This window comes from Anastrepha ludens, chromosome 5 (assembly GCF_028408465.1).
Source record: "Anastrepha ludens isolate Willacy chromosome 5, idAnaLude1.1, whole genome shotgun sequence".
In the NCBI taxonomy this organism is placed as follows: Eukaryota; Metazoa; Arthropoda; class Insecta; order Diptera; family Tephritidae; genus Anastrepha; species Anastrepha ludens.
Window position 1 is genome coordinate 58,391,215 of NC_071501.1, and position 17,253 is coordinate 58,408,467.

At 37.1% G+C, this 17,253-nt stretch overlaps 1 protein-coding gene across 7 annotated transcripts in view; it reads right to left on the reverse strand.

Annotated features, from left to right (window-relative positions):
- Positions 1–17,253, reverse strand: part of LOC128865151 (CUGBP Elav-like family member 1) — a 117,073-nt gene that overhangs the window by 9,369 nt on the left and 90,451 nt on the right. For 4 of the 7 annotated variants that reach the window (XM_054105203.1, XM_054105206.1, XM_054105204.1 and 1 more), the window contains exons 4-5: positions 9,977–10,481; positions 2,014–2,388 (exon numbers count right to left, since the gene is read on the reverse strand). In XM_054105203.1, the coding sequence (XP_053961178.1) occupies positions 2,014–2,388; positions 9,977–10,481 (880 nt within the window). Of the gene's footprint in view, positions 1–2,013; positions 2,389–9,976; positions 10,482–17,253 lie in introns of those variants that run through there. The other 3 variants (XM_054105209.1, XM_054105207.1, XM_054105208.1) reach the window with 2 other exon arrangements.

Genomic DNA, 17,253 nt, shown 5'->3' on the forward strand with positions numbered 1-17,253 from the left:
TGCGCTCACCAAAAGTTTCCTTCAATAAATCGATTGTTGCGTTGGTTGTATGGCATGTAGCGCCGTCTTGTTGGAACCAAAGGTCGTCCACATCAACATCGTCCAATTCAGGCACGAAAAAGTTATTAATCATGGCTCTATAGCGCTCTCCATTGACTGTAACATTATGGCCGGCTTCATTTTTAAAGAAATATGGACCAATAATTCCCTCTGCCCATAGAGCACACCAAACAGTGACTTTTTGAGGATGTAACGGCGTCTCAGCAATGGCTTGTGGATTATGTTCACTCCAAATGCGACAATTTTGCTTATTGACATACCCATTCAACCAAAAGTGAGCTTCATTGCTGAACAAAATTTTCTTGTGAAAATCGGGATCGGTGGCCATCTCGTTTTGCTGCGCGCGATGGCGGATGGACTCATTCGGGTCTTCTTCGATACTCTGCTCCACAGCAGTAATAGCGTCTTCGGTGCGCACTGTACGACGTCTCTGAGGATGCGTATTATCCACTAGAGCAAACGTGGTGCGAAACCGATCCATGGTTAATCGAATTAGTGGCTCTGATGGACGATTATGTCGACCGAATATTGGACGCAGCGCGCGATGCGTCGCGCGAACCGAACCATTATTTTCGTAATAAATTTGCACGATTTGCAAACGTTGTTCAGGTGTAAGTCTATTCATTATGAAATGGCAAACCAAACTGAGCATAAATCAAGTGACAGCTGTCAAAAAGACCATCTACGAAAAAAGTAGTGCCAACTTGAAAACCTAACCTCTAAAAAAAACACCCTTTACATATAGGTATGTATTATAATTGGCACGTATACTTTTTTGGGTGTTTGGCCGAGCTCCTCCTTCTATTTTTGGCGTGCGTCTTAATGTTGTTCCACAAATGGAGGGACCTACAGTTTCGAATGGCAAATATTTATTATGAGGAGCTTTTTCATGGCAGAAATACCCTCGGAGGTTTGCCATTGCCTGCCGAGGGGCGACCGCTATTAGAAACAACTTTTTCTTTATTTTGATCTTTCACCGAAATTCTAAGAGCTGTTAAGTAAGCTATTGTTTTTTTTATAATAATGTAAAATTATCCAACTGTGAGCATTAAATATTTCCTGCATTTACACATGTAAAAATAGTTTTTTTTTGTTATTTTTACAATATGTATCCGTTAAAATTATGCTATCACTTGAACGTAATGTGATTCAAACTTTTCTACCTTATTTTATGTTTTTATTAATAAAAATACTCGACTTTCAGAAAGTCAGCGCTGGTTTATTACTTGGCCTCTTGAAAATGCTCGGTTCGGCTCGGCTCAGCCTTAAAAATCGTTGTTAAAATTGTTCTTTATTTGAATGCTTGAAAACACTGGCCAAGGGTTTGGTTTCATGTTGATTTTATATTTACTAGGTTTCATATGATTTTGATTTAGAATTTCAATAAACATGCTTTTGACAATGAAATTTTAGGAAGTGTGACTGCTGATACATGCCACAGTGTGCATTGAAAATATAGATTCGAAATAAATGAAACCAGAAGGAGCAGTTTGCTGCTGCATTTCCAATTATGAATTCAGTTTTTGATGATTGCTCCATTCGATTTTCATTTCAGCGGAGAAACTCACTCCTTTTGGAACGGAATTTCTAAAAGACTATATTATGTAGGCAACATATCTACAACGTACCAACGCACGTGACATGGGGTAGCTCGTGGGAGGCAGGAATTGATGTATGTATGTATGCACGCACATTACAGTTTGAAAATTTAGTATTGAGATATACCCGTCATTTAACATTTTAAGGCATGCAATGGAGCGAAACTAAATAGTATATGTGATTCAGTGTTAATGAATAAAGAAGTATATCAAATTCAAACAAAAGTACATGCAGTGCATTACGTTAGAAATTAAATAATTCATTATAAGTATGTATATGTATGAGTATATGCAAATGCTATTTACTACTTAACATATACTAACTCCGTTGTAGTCAGAGGGTGGTAATACTTACACAGCGTGGGTGTACTGGCTCCAGTCAGCTGTGCAGTCATGGTGAGCGGCGGCTGTAGTAGATGAGTCATGTGCACCTGCGCTTGCGAGGGTGTAAACGGCATGCCGTGTGTATGATGTTGCTGCTGTTGTTGAGCTTGCGCGATGACGTGACTGTGCGACTGAAGCGATTGCTGTGGTGAATAGTTGTGGGCACCCAGTGTTGCTAGCGTTACCAGGTTCTGCATCGAAATGGATCGAGCTGAGAGTAGTCCATTGCCAACAGCATTGCTGGGTTGGTTAGATGCATCAGCTGCACCGGTGGCTGTGTGGGTTGCGGCGGCTGCGGCCGATAGAGATGAGGTTGTGACACTGTGATCCGGTGGGAAATTTAGTCCTGATATTTCCATTTATGTTTTTGGTTTTCAAAGTATTGTATTTTGGATTTTGGATTTTTGTTTTTGTTTAAATTTGATTGTGGTTTTTATGATTTTGGTTTTGATTTAGGTTTTATACATGACCACAGAGTCAATCATAGAGACATACCAAAAAATGTTCAACGAATATAAAAATAAACATAGAAGAAAACACACACCCAATTGGATTATTTACATTTACAAAAATTATTCTTGCTAATTGCAGTTTAATTGTAAATTTCAAAAATATTCATAAAAACAAATACATATAAACTACATACAAAACGTACTTGTAAAAATCATAAATAAACTCAATCACTGTAGAAAAGTATAAATACGTGTACATACAGAAAAAAAAAACAGTAATAATGGAAAACATTCAAAAATTGAGAAAATTCAACAAAAATGCGGTTAGGAATTAAACAATAACTCAAAGCTAGAAATTCTATACACAGAAAAAATGCATACTCGCGAATTAATTTACGCTCTCTGTGGATTATTGAGCTGCAGAGCTGGCCACGCTTAGCAATAAGTGAATCAAAGAAAGCTTTGTGAATGAATTAATTGATGTTATTATTGTATTAGAAAATTTTAATCAATTTGCGTTGTGTGATATCAGGCCACAGTTAATAAAAAATATATGTTTGTACATATACATATACGAATTCGGGAATACTTGCATGCAGAATCTAAATTAAGACATATGTACATATGTATCTATGTACTTATATATGATTGTATAATGTAATATATATGGGTTGAAGTAGCAATGAAAAAGAGTGAAGAAGTATGGTGGGTGATTGAGGGTGTAGACAGACGATGGCAGGGGGTAAACATATCTGCCTCTCTACATTACATATGTACGTATGTTTGTGTGGAAAATCATTACAAATCATACATACGTAAAATCATATGCATACATACTTTTATGTTAACAAAAAGGCACGCCCAATTTCATTCTAATACGTAAGTTCTTCTCAACTTAATTGAAGCAATAACCGCTAACAACACTTACACACATACATATACACAAATAGTACGGCAAAATATATAATATTGTGGTCTTTGATGCTTGCATTCAATGATCAAGTGTTTTTCCAAAACTTAACTGTACTAACAGCTGGGTTCAAGATTCCTGTGTTCACAAATTTTGAAATAATTACAATATTCAGGCTAATTCCAAAAAACAATATATATTTTATTTATGCACAAATGTACTAAGTCAGTTATACTCCTTTGTGTAGTAACATAACTGTTTATCGAACTAATGGATACTACCTTGCTATTTGCACTTTCATTATTTTTGGTTTGCTTTTAGAAAACGAAATTACAGCCTTTCAAACCATCTGAAAATGCAGAATCTTAAGTAATTTTTCTCAAGGAATTACTAACTTACGCTTCGCTTGTGTTTAATAGTCACATATTTATATACCGGGTGGGCCGTATAATGGTCCAATGTAACCAATGCTGCCACTACTCCAGAATCCGCACCAAATTGTCACTTCCTGAGGATACATTGGCTCAAAAAGTACAGGTTTCCCGATTCCCAGAAAGCAGCCGAGATGGAAATGTGTGTCTATACGGACCACCTTGTATATCTATCCTCAAATATGTTTTCGCATTCATTTGATATGGCTGCCAGGGCATAGCGACGTACCGTAGTCACAATTGTAAGGCAGACAAATTAGCAAGAGAGGGCACTACCACTCGCCTACCTCTTGGTATGGAAATTGTAGGTATACCTCTCTCAATCTACAAACTGTGTGGTACAGGTAGCATTGTCAGTTCAGCCAACGCGAGATGATTTGATTGTCTGATATGTAACGTTACAAAAAGAATCTGGGCAAAATGTGATGTCAGGCGCTCAAAGGCGTTACTTAATCGGTCAAGGAAAAACGTCTCTATGTTAGTTGCATTGGTCATAGGCCACTGTCTCCTAAGTCGACATGATCAAACATTGAACGTACCTCATTTCGACTATTGCGGAAGCTGCAAGAATGAGGAGGAGGAAGAGTCTGTCAGGCATCTTCTCGGTTACATGCCACTTGGTTGAGATACTTCGGCTCATCGTTATTGAATGATACTGATGAAGATATGTATATAAGTGTCAGCCAGATCAATGGATTTGCACTTAAAACAAAATGGTTTAACGAGGAGTAACAGGGGCTACTGTGGTATCACAATGTCTCAGAAACGGTTTAAGTGAGTTGGTTTAAATACTGACTGCCATTTCTACCTACCTACAAGTTGATCGAGGCTATTTTTCAGTGTTTGACTCGCGCATGCTTTGCAGTGTAATGCTTAAAGCAAGTTTGAAAAGAGAAATGGGTATGTTACTCCTAAACTTTTATTTCATTCTTCGCACTCTTCGCCTACATATTTGCAAAAAAATTTAGCAAATTCGGTATAGTATTAAGTTATTTAAATTATTTTATATGCAAAGTCTAAAGCATAATATAATATTATATTTGTATATGCAACGGTAGACAGATGCAACAATCACTATTTTGGCATAAATTACACAAAAAGTACAAAAGAAACCAAAATGCAATAACTATTAAGTTTTGCGATCTTTTAAACTCGGTCCATAATAAATGTTTGGCAAAAAAATTTAAAATTAATTATAATAAAACAGTTCACAATCAACTGTAAATACCCTCCATGGAATTTGCGAAGCATCTAGACACTACAACAGCTAAATATCCAGGGTGATCCTGTAGTGTTTTTTTAATTACATGCTACTTTGACAGAAATAACCTGAAAATCTTGACAGAGAGTCAGTATCATATATCAATATAAATATTGCAAACTTATAGACTTCGTAGCCCAAATAAAGCACTTATTGAAAGGAAGTAAAAATCGTATTTTTTGACGACAAAAATTTTCAACTCGCGACAATCGGCATCTGAGGATTGTTAAACTCACACGAGATCGTCGGAAAGCCAACGCATATTCAGGGGATGGGGATTTGGGGCGGTGTTTAGCGTGATGGTGTCACTGGTTTAATTTTCTCTGAAAATGCACTACAGAGGTATAAAAAACGAATGTTTATGGCCTAAAATAAAAGACATGGAGTTGGACTATTTTTGGTTTCAGCAGGATGTACCGCTTTGCCACACCGCCCATGCCACATTCAATCTTTTGCGCGCCAAGTTCGGTAATCGTATTATAAGTCGTTTCGGCGTTGTCATTTGGCCATCTCTGGGTTCGATTTGACGCTGTTAGACTGTTTTTGTGAGGCGCTGTGAAGGACCGAGGGTATGTAAGCAATCCAATAAGCAGGCGTTTAAGGCGAGCGATGGAGCCATTCGTGAGATAGAGCCGGAAACCGCCACGAAGGTTTTGGAAAACTGGAGTAATAGAAAGCGCAACTGCAAAGCCAGCCGATCTAGCCAGATGAATGAAATCGTACTTCATAAATAATGCAAATGCTTGCTCTTTCTACCACAAAAAATGTATTTTTCTTAATGTTTTTGAATTTTTAAAAATAAAGAACTATATGGACCACCCTCTATACGTAATTAGCACACACGAGGTGTGGTAAATAAATTACGAGACTGACGAACACATTTACTCATTATTACCTTTTTCTTATGCCTAAAAGGTTCATTGCGAAACTTACACTCTTCAAAGCCGTGATGAAAGTCTCCTTCTGCCCAATTCATGTTCATTTAGTGTAGATTTTATCTACTAAAAGTTATGCGGTTCAAAGTTCGGCAATACCGAATGAACCAAGGAAGAGAGAACTTCTCTCGGATGCTTGCGTATCTTTTCTTTCGCAGCGTCAGTCTCGTTATTTAATAGAATCACCTCGTACATACACATTCAGTCACACGCGGAGCTTACCTCTTTTATTTAAATGGATATTTAATATCGGAAGTCATTTCGTTTAGCATTACATTCTCATAAATGTTTTTTGAGCTAAATGCTCTTTTCAGACAAATTCATTAGGCTTATTCATACAAATTGTGTATACGAGTATAAGTGTATGTATGCCTGTATAAACATACTAAGGAACGACGACTGGCTGAAATATAAAACTTTATTTAGAATTCAACAGGCGCATGTCATCTTTGTGTCAGACTGCCCTTCTGCCGCCATCTCTTTTTGAGAAATCCTTTCGTTCTTCTGTCAGCTTGCAGGTTTTTGTATTTTAAATGGCCTAGTAGAGGGAGCACTCTGCGGTGTTGACATTTTAAATATTGTATTTTCAAATAGTCACCCACAGTAGCTGCTTATGGGATGACAAAAGAGTAAAAGTAGAGAACATCACTTGATCCTCTACAGTTCACGTAAGTGAGGGACATTGTTGGCATTGTCCATGGTTTTGAATTGAGTGGCGGAATGGGTGTCGGACAGCTGCCTTTCAGCACAGTGGAGACATTTTCAAACTACATTATAAATTGCCGTTGTGCATACTGGAATTCATTATAAACAAAAAATATTGCAAGGATGGATGGATACTCACACATGTATGTTTTAACATCCATACATACATACATATATAGTTTTAAATAAAAGTGTTTTATTCAAATCAAATTTCAACACAGTGAGCAATCTTTGTATCCTTAATGGTTGATTCAAACAAGAAAGAAAAATTGCAAAAATGTTCAGTCCTGAGTAGTTGGCGACAGATTAAAAATGTGTTTGTAAATTATCGACGGCAACGTTGGTCCGGAGCTTACATATGTCCGTTTATAATAATGCACATACATAGGTCGTTTTTGCACTAGAACTGCAGGCGTTGCCTCCAAATACTTCTAAGTGAGTTTAAACGAACAAGGGTTAGTGCATTACACTTATGTATGTATGTATATTACAATCACATATACCTGCATGTAATGCATGCTTCCACATGCAAGGTTGTGTACATTAGTTTGAGTTGTGTAATAGGTCACATACGCCAGTGCTGGCAGATTGTACGTTTAATCCGATTACAAATGTCCCTTCCATTTTTTAGCATATGTTTTTGCTAGTGGTCCATAGGAAGAACGTAGTCTTTTAATACATCTCCCTGTATGTAGACACATCAGTATTCCGAGGATTTAAATGCCGATACTTTTTATAACTTCGCGAAAAGGCTAAAGTAGTTCAAGTAAATTTTCTTTGTGCTTAATTAGTTCAAAATTAAAATATGACGAAATTAGAAAAGAGAAAATACATGCTTCAATTGTGGTATTGGAATTTTTTTTTAAAAAGCATTAAGCATTAAGACCCGTAGAGCTTATCAAGGCGTAGACCACAAATTTCGGAGAAGTAATGGCGCAGCCGAATCTGTTGGTGCGTGATTACCATTCGGAATTCACAGAGACGTCGTTGGTTCGAATCTCGGTGAAACCAAATTAATAAAAACATTTTTCTAATAGCGGTCGCCCCTCGGCAGGCAATGGCAAACCTCCGAGTGTATTTCTGCCATGAAAAAGTTCCTCATAAAAATATCTGCCGTTCGTAGTCGGCTTGAAACTGTAGGTCCCTCCATTTGTGGAACAACATCAAGGCGCACACCACAAATAGGAGGAGGAGCTCGGCCAAACACCAAAAAAGGCCTGGTAATTTGGTTTTGTTATCCAACTTGTGCTTAATGCAAGACGCCTATCTTCACAACTTTACATTTTCTTAAAACTCAGAATTAGGTTTCAAGTTTAAAGTTTCTCCATACCCGCTAAATCTTTGAGCGAGGAGCGGACCGCGTTATTTATACGATTTGCAGCCGGGCAGCACGTTCGGTGGCAAACAGCCCACGACCGGGGCCCAGCCGAACAGCGAGAACAATTGAACAGATGAAAATATTGAAATTGTCGCTACAAGTTTGCACGATAATCCGCGTCAGTTCGTGCGCAAGAGAGCGTCTGCCTAGGGACTTCTAAAAACTACTGTGCGTGAAATATTGAGGAAGGATCATCGACTTCACCCATTCAAAATTCGAAACGTGCAAGCGTGTAAGCCTAACGATTACAATTTAGAGCGATTTCGTGTGGTAGTGATGAAGCCCATTTTCAAGCCCCAAAAGTAAATATGCAAACTTGCCGTTACTGGTCACCTAAAGGACAGGACCCACTATTAACAAATCGGCATGCACCTCACAATCCCAAAGTGACGATTTGATGTGCGTTGCCCAGCTGTGGAATATTTGGACCATATTTTCTTGGAAATGGTGGACGGCAAGTAATTTCTATGAACGGTGTCTCTAATCGACGCAAGCTTATTACGACTATTTTTTACCAATAATAAGAGAGTATATTTGCTTCAGTGCACACACGTGGTTTCATGAAGCAACCCCTATGACCGTCTCAGCACTAAAAGAAAATAGAAGAGTGGGACGAAGTTCGGCGGCGAGATTTCAATAGCGTATCCGACGTAACGGTCAACATTTGGAGGAAATATTTTTTTTTAAATAAAGTCCGCACGGGTCTTCTTTGTTATAGTTCTGAAATAAGCCTTTATCATTATTAATTCTTTTTTAATTCAGCTTTTAATTTCTAATTCTGCCACGGGACACCCTATACATAACATAAATGCATTTGTGTCCTGAAATATTTAATAAAAATTACCTTCCTAGAGCGGATTAGATACCCTAAGATTATCTCGAATGAGTATTTTAGATGGTCTTCGTGATTGTCCTTTGGCATGTCGGTGCGGTATAGACCATTTCGATGACTTCTACGCCCACTAAACATCTAAGCATATTCATCTTCCGTAAAAGTAAAAGTTGCATGTCGCCAAACTCAGGGAGTTTTAGGTAAAAAAAAAAAACCGATCTCACGCGTCGATCGTTCAGAAAATTGTTTCGTTCTCGGTCAACTTGTGTGGAATAAACATTTCGTGTGAACTCTGATAAAGTCGTCATCACAAATCAATTGATACATTTTGCAAAAAGTTGCAGGGTTTAAAAAAAAAATAATAGCTATTTTGTTCGATATTTACTGGCACAAACAAATGATTAACACTGCTTCTCTTTGTTCAAATGCCATGCACTTTTTCCTAGCTCATGGTCAGTAAAGGTCACTTTGTAAAGGTCAGCAAAATAATTTATTTACACATGCCATCTTTTTATTTTGAGATCTATCTAAATACGGGTAATGTTACAGTTACAGTTATGTTACAGTCTATCAATGGATCAATTGCAAGAAAACATATTTTGAACTTTCACAGATAAATGAGTATGTATGTGTATATGTATGCATGCTCGCATTTGAAGTTACAGTTATTCATATAGCTACATTTGTAAAAACTCACAGACAAAGAACATATAAAACAAGCCATTGACACAAATATAAACAAAAACTAAACAAAAAGTGTAATTAATTTTTTATTCCAATTCATTGACAAAATTTAGGAGGGGCAAGTGGAAACATGGAATTGGGTAAAAGTCGAAAATTAAAGGAGAAATAACCTTATTAAGCTTCTAAAAGCAATGATTTATGAAATTGTTGAATGTTCCAAAGCTATCTGTCGAAAGTTATTTCCAACTAATACTCTCTTTTTTCATCACTGCAGTCGGCACTTGAGGAGATTCCTTTATTTTGCCGTTGTCTAATTTTTTGTGTGCCCTACTCATTTGTCACTTACCTTGCAAATATTGCGCTGGATGTAATCCGAACGCTTGTAGCTGCTGGAATATTTGCAGTTGTGCTGCTGACACGTTCATGGCGTCCGTGGTGGCCAGGTATGGTGACGTTTGCTGTGCGCTACCAGCAGCAGTTAGTAACGATGGCGACATTGGGATCGCTGCTGAAGTGGGCACTAACGCGGAGGCAGAATTGGCGACAGCCGTGGGTTGTGGGTTAGCCACAGCCGCCAGCGCTGTTGGCATTGATGCACTCGAGCGCGCTCCTGTCGCTGTTATAGAACTGGGTACCAAACCGACAGCAGCAGTGGCCGAGCTAAGACCATTTGAGGGCGTCGAAGCCAAGCCTGCGATGGCTCCTGTTGTTGGCGATGTAAGAGCGGTAATTCCGACAATACTCGCCTGCAGCTGTTGCATCTTCTTTTGGTCTTTTTCCTTCTGTGTGTCGGCGAATTTGACAACTAGTGGTGCCGAACAGCCCTCCATGGTGCGGCTTTGGTGCAGAGCCTGAAATAGCGTCAAATTACTATGTATTTTGAAAATACGGTCAAGTGTGGCAACATACCTATGTATGTTTGAGTGAAATCTTAAAAGTATACTTGAGTTTTTAAACAATAAATGCCAAATTTTTTCTCATTTTATTTCCCACGCGCTCTGAAAAATGTTTTTGATTCAACGTTCTGGCACAAGCCATATTCCTGCGTGTCTACCCAAATACAGTTGACTCCGCTTAATAAATTTAATGCATAAATGGAAATATTGTTTTTTATATTGCCTTTATAAAATCTAGTTATAAATAGATTTGTAGATTAGGATAGGCGAAATCTTGTCGTCTTTTTTTTCTGCGACTATTTGATGGGCATTCCAGCAAAACGAAGTCCTTTTAATTGACAGCATCGGATAACTAATTGTTATTAATTAGGGTTGACTGTATCTCAGCTAGCAAGCTTGTGTGTGTATATATACATATATCTGACTTAGATATGTAGATATACACATTTAATATACAAGTATATGTATCTAGTTAACGGATAACATCAGACATTGAGCTAAACGTTGCTGACCTACTAGAGTTGGGTTAACGGGCAGGAAATTTTCCTAATTACTTTCGTATAATGAAAGGCAATGCTGCTGCAAAGTCTATGGTCGGCAAGATATATGGTAACGGTAATTAAAGACTACTACTGGGCGCCGTTAGGTAGCATTTATTTCTGCACACCGCTGAGCTGCATAACCAGCAAGCAATACTATTAAACCCAACTACAATAAGATTCCACTCAGCATTAAATATGTACATGGCATAACTGTGATGCTACTTTTTTATACACCGGGTGATCCAAGTAAAAATATATTTTTTAAAATGGAATGAATTGAACAAACCCATTTTCATTTGTAATACATATAAGTAATATAATTATGCTTATATTAAAATGAACGACCAAAATTAACGGAAGCACGATTTCATACATATGTACGTATGCCTGGAGGTAGCTCAGTCATAAAATAAGCGAAATGACTGTAGTGTTTCGATTTTGTTGAAATTTTGAGAAAAAAACAGTCTGATATTTCAAACATAAAAGCATTGGGGAAACTTTTCAAAATGGCCAGCTTACATCATATTGAAAATAAGGCGAGTGTTGTTTTCATAATTTAATAGCTCTGAAACTGTTAATCGGATTTTAATTAAGAATTACAGACGCATATGTAGCTTAATATGCGTAATTTGGTATATATAATATTATTGTATTATAAAATATATTAAATTTTTTCGAAGATTTAGCTAATTATCAAGTATTTTTATCATATTAAGAAGAATAATAAATTCAAAACTTCACCTGATTACTTTATTAGTTTTTGCGATATACTATGTAGCTATTTTAGTAGTAGAGGTTCGCTACAAGCTGTTCGTTTACAACAGTAATTTTTGTGCGCTACTCTGTGATTCCTCGATATCTGTACTTGCAAGTAAATACTCGATAGTTTTTCCCCGAGGCAAGTATTTCTTACTCGATGCTTTTTTTGAATTTGCTACATGGTCAAGCTGGCCGCCGTAGCCGAATGGGTGGGTGCGCGACTACCATTCGGAATTCACAGAGAGAACGTCGGTTCGAATCTCGGTGAAAACACCAAAGTTAAGGAAAACATTTTTCTAATAGCGGTCGCCCCTCGGCAGGCAATGACAAACCTCCGAGTGTATTTATGCCATGAAAAAGCTCCTCATAAAAATATCTGCCGTTCGGAGTCGGCTTGAAACTGTAGGTCCCTCCATTTGTAGAACAACATCAAGGCCCACACCACAAATACGAGGAGGAGCTCGGCCAAACACCCAAAAAGGGTGTACGCATCAATTATATATATATATGGGCCATTCTTTCTCAACGGGAGACCCCTATCCATCCAAAAATGTTTTTGACCTAGAGAGTTCTAATAGGGCTTAAAATTTAGCTCTTTTTATTTACTTTTCAATACAGAGTGGCCAAAAACGAAATTCAAGATGGCTCATTTAATATGGCTAAAAATGTAATCAAAATTCATTCTAATAACCTATGCCAAAAAAATTCATTTCAACGGAAAGAGTTGTACGAGGTCTCAAAACTTAGCTAATAAAGTTTACTTTAAAATACAAAATGCAAAGTTTAAAAATCCAAGATGGCGGCCACAACATGGCGGCTAATTTTTTAAACTACTCAAATCCACTTAAAATTTATTATTCGGGGGTTTTTTGGGTCGCTGATTACAAATCTGGTGTTAGATTTCCAAATTTCAAAATTTGAATTTCGTTTTTGGCCACTCTGCATTGAAAAGTAGATAAAAAGAGCTAAATTTTAAGCCCTATTAGAACTCTCTAGGTCAAAAACATTTTTGGATGGATAGGGGTCTCCCGTTGAGAAAGAATGCCCCATATATATATATACAGTCTAATCTTGGTAATTCGGACACTTGATAATTCGGACAGCGCGGTAATCCGGACACCAAAACGTTTTCTATTGAAGTCTCTGTAATCCGGACACCACGTATTCATGTACCTCTAAAACTCGGACACTTCTTTATTTTCCAGTGAATATGCTGAAATAAAAAGGAATTCCGTTATTTTTATTTTATTTTATAAAGGGGACTCCCCTGCTAACTGCGAATAGTGCGTTTAAGTGCTCGTCAGCCTCCTAGTTCATATTCATAAGCATATTTGCGTAACGTGTAGTTCAGTAGCTAATTTCAAACATTAACTCCATAATTTATTTAACTGTGGACTGTATAAATTTAACTATGGCACCAGCAGCTAAGAAAAAACATACGTTTTTAACGATAGACCAGAAAAAAGAAGTTCTTAAGAAGCTAAGTGAAGGACAGTCAATTCGACAGCTAGCTGCGCAATACAATGTAAGTAAATCTACAATTTCGGACATAAAATCAAGTGGATTAAAGATTGATAGGTAAAAAACGAAAACATTTTGTAAGAAGAGTTTACACTCCTTTGATTATATTTTGCAGTTACATTGCTAGAACAGAATGTGGCCTTTGAAAGCGTAAAACTATGCGACCTGCGGAGTTTGAAAAGATGGAAGACCACTTGTATAAATGGTTTGTAAACGCAAGACGAAACAATGCACCGATTTCCTCGGAAATCATCAAAGAAAAGGCCTAACAATTCTGTTCCCAAATTTACGGACAAAGTGTGGAATTTGTGGCTAGTAATGGTTGGTTTAGTAATTTTCGCTCCCGATATGGAATTAAATTCTTAACAATATCTGGCGAAAAACTTTCTAATGATTCTACTGCTGTGCAACCCTTTATTGAAAAATTGCGAAAGAAAATTGCAGAAATGGGCATTACGTATGATCAGGTTTATAATGCAGATGAGACTGCTTTGTTTTGGAGAAAACTTCAAGAAAAAACCCTTGCATTGCATAATGAAAAGTAGTAACACTTCTAGTTTGCTGTAATGCAACCGGAGAACATAAACTTCCATTGTTCATGATAGGGAAAGCCAAAAACCCCAGAGCGTTTAAAAAAGTAAACCTTCCGCTTGGGTACTCCCATACCAAAAATGCTTGGATGACAGAGCAAATCTTTAAAAATTGGTTTGAAAACTCATTCGTTAAAGAAGTAAAGCGTTACTTAAAGCAAAAGAATTTACCAGCCAAATCCATTTTACTGCTAGACAATGCAACTTGCCATCCCCAATCACTGTCGGATGTCGATAAGGACATATATGTTATGTTTTTGCCACCAAACTGCACGGCTCTTATACAGCCAATGGACCAAAATGCTATCCGAATTTTAAAGACAAACTATCTGAAGAGTTTTTTGTCTCTACTTTTGTCCAGCCCAACGAGCAATCTCCCGGAATCTTTAAAAAAACTTTACACTAAAAGATGTGGCTTTTTTATCGTCTAATGCTTGGAAAAATGTGGATGAACGCGTGCTCAGAAAATGTTTTAACAAAATTCTTTATGACGAAGAATTGGACTCAGATGATGATTTGCCTGTTGCGATGCTACGGCCCAGCACCTCAACTAAAATAATTGATCTTCTTCTTGAAATATCCCCTGATGTAATATATATAATGATAACGAGATTACTGAGTGGTTGAATGACGACACTGATTTCGATATCAACGAGATTGGGGAAGAAGATAACGAGAACAGCAGTCTGGACGAAAATGAAAGTCAAGATCCTAAAATTTCGCACTCTCAAGCTATTGTCGCATTTGATAGTTGTATTAAATATGCAGAGGAACAGGAGTTTTCATCCGGAGACATTTTAAAACTTGTGAGTCTCAGAGATATTGCCTTCAGAAAGAGAAATGAAACAAAATTGCGGCAAACGAATATATTGAATTATTTTACGACCGAATAAAAACTAATATATGTACATATAACTCATTGAATATTAATCAATTTAAGATTAAATAAAAGTTTATTTCATTTAATTACTGATCTACTGATTTCTATTAAATTGTTTACCCACTCGATAATCCGGAAAATTCGATATTTCGGACAACCTCTGGTATTTAATTGTCCGAATTATCGAGATTATACTGTATATAGATTTCTGTGCTTGCGAAGCAAATTGCATCTTCACCTTTTGACGAGTTGCTAAAGTAGAAGTGTTCAGTGTTATTTCAGAAAATATTTAGGAGCCCCGATATATTATAGATCGACTTCAGTTTGCCAAATCTTTGCATTGGCTCAACTTAGCCCCAAGAAAATATAGTGGTGTGGAATACTGTTCTCTGTCCGCTTGTAGAACACTTTACCTCTAAAAAGTCAAAACATACAGGGGACTTTGCGCTGCGACATGAACTGCTTCGTTACTTTGACGTTTATTGTTGGACTTACGCCAAGAATTTCTGTTGCTTCTTTATCTTTCACCTTGAACCTTTTTTTTATGAACTTCGTGTATGTGTACCATTGTCTATATCTATTGAGTTCTTTTACTTAATCCCTAATTGTACCATTACTTTTATCTCTATTCCCTAATACATATTCTACCATTTCTATAAGCTGCTAGTTATTAGTCTAAGGTTTAATTGCTACTTTAAGTTTTAGATATGTAGTATGTAATCCAGTATTAAGCTGAAACATAGTAAAAATAACTTATGGTTGTGTGTTTGGCTAAACATATAAAATTAAAAAAAAAAAGTAGGTGAAACATGTCTGAACCTAAACCTAAGGAAAGCAGTACAACTTAGAAGTTGAAGCTGGTATGATTCCAGCTCCTAATTATTCCTACACACGAGGCTCGTAAATATGTTGAGTCTTATCAAGATATGCGACTTTCTTAGCCTCAGAAGATCAGTTGAGAAACCCACACTCTCAGAGAAAATATCATGGTATTTAAAATTTTTAATTTATTTTTAAAACTCAGTTCGAAAAAATCATTTTGAAACGATTATTGGAAATAAATATGCACAGATTACATTTATTGGAGGTTTGCACTCCGACCGCATGGTCTTTTGTGCCCATATGTATACGTACTAAATTAGCAAAATTTTTTGATAGACATTTTCAATACACTGGCATACTTGCTATGTGGACGTAAATGACTTAAACTGTGAATCGAACAATTTAAAAATATGTATGTCTAAAGAAGCCATTTGCTTGTGATACCTTCGTTGGAGTAGCAAATCCTTCACTAAAGTACTGTATTGAGGTGTCATCCAATAGAAGAGAAATTGTTGCCGATGACATTACAATATTTTTATGAAATCAATACATTAAATAGTCATTGTAAGCCACTTATGCCACAATAATGACTTATTTCTTCGATAGACACTTATGATAGATTTTTTGACCAACAATTGAATTTCAGCTCTTAACCATACCCTGAGTTAGACTGATGAACTACGCGACTTTTACTAAAGACAACAGGAAAACATTTTATGATCATAGGATACCAGCGAAATACTTATACCAACAACCGGAAGGATACACATTTCGTCTGATCATCTACGAAAAACACTTATTCGATATGCGTGCACTCGTATACTGAGCCAATAAACTTCTTTTAGTAGGCGTAGGAATAAACCGAATCGGATTCACCGAAGAACTATTTGCTGTTTTTGTGCATTCATTTTAAGAAATCTTATTTAGCTTGGAACACAACTTGTACAACAACTAGTATTTCGATTAATGGACATTCAAACTATTACAATCAAGTACGAAAATGCGAAATAAAAAGCAGTTTATGCCGACTAGACTTTTTCAAGAAAATTCACAACAAACCGGACTGTGAACACTTGCAAACTTCGGTTCTTTTAAAATTTTCACATCTTTTTGTTGTTGTTGTTGTAGCAGTACTTTTGCCCTGTCAGTGTAGCGTAATCACCGGCCGTCTTCGTCTAGCTCATCTAACGGTAAGCCCAGGAAACTAGCTGTTTCGACGGGTTGGCTCCAGAGGGGAGAGGGGTGTTAGATGAGTGGGTTTAATGGGGCATGTGAAAAGGTGGTTGGTGTCGTGTGGGGTGCCTTCACATGCTGAACATATGTTTAGTATGTCGGAGTCAATTCTGGACTCTCAGGGAAGTTGGAACTCTTCGTCTGCGATTGGTGGTGGTTGGACTCCGATAACGGTTATACAACGGTGGTTATATATAATATTTGCAGCAGCTGCCAGGACGATTTATTGCACCAACGATACCACTAGGACGCTTATATATAATATTATTCTGAATTTGTATGAGGCCACACAGAGTAGGCACTTGCATGCGGCCGCGAGGAGAGAAAGGGACACCAAAGAATATGTCGAAGAAAGAGGATGCCTCCGCTTTCGTGGTAAT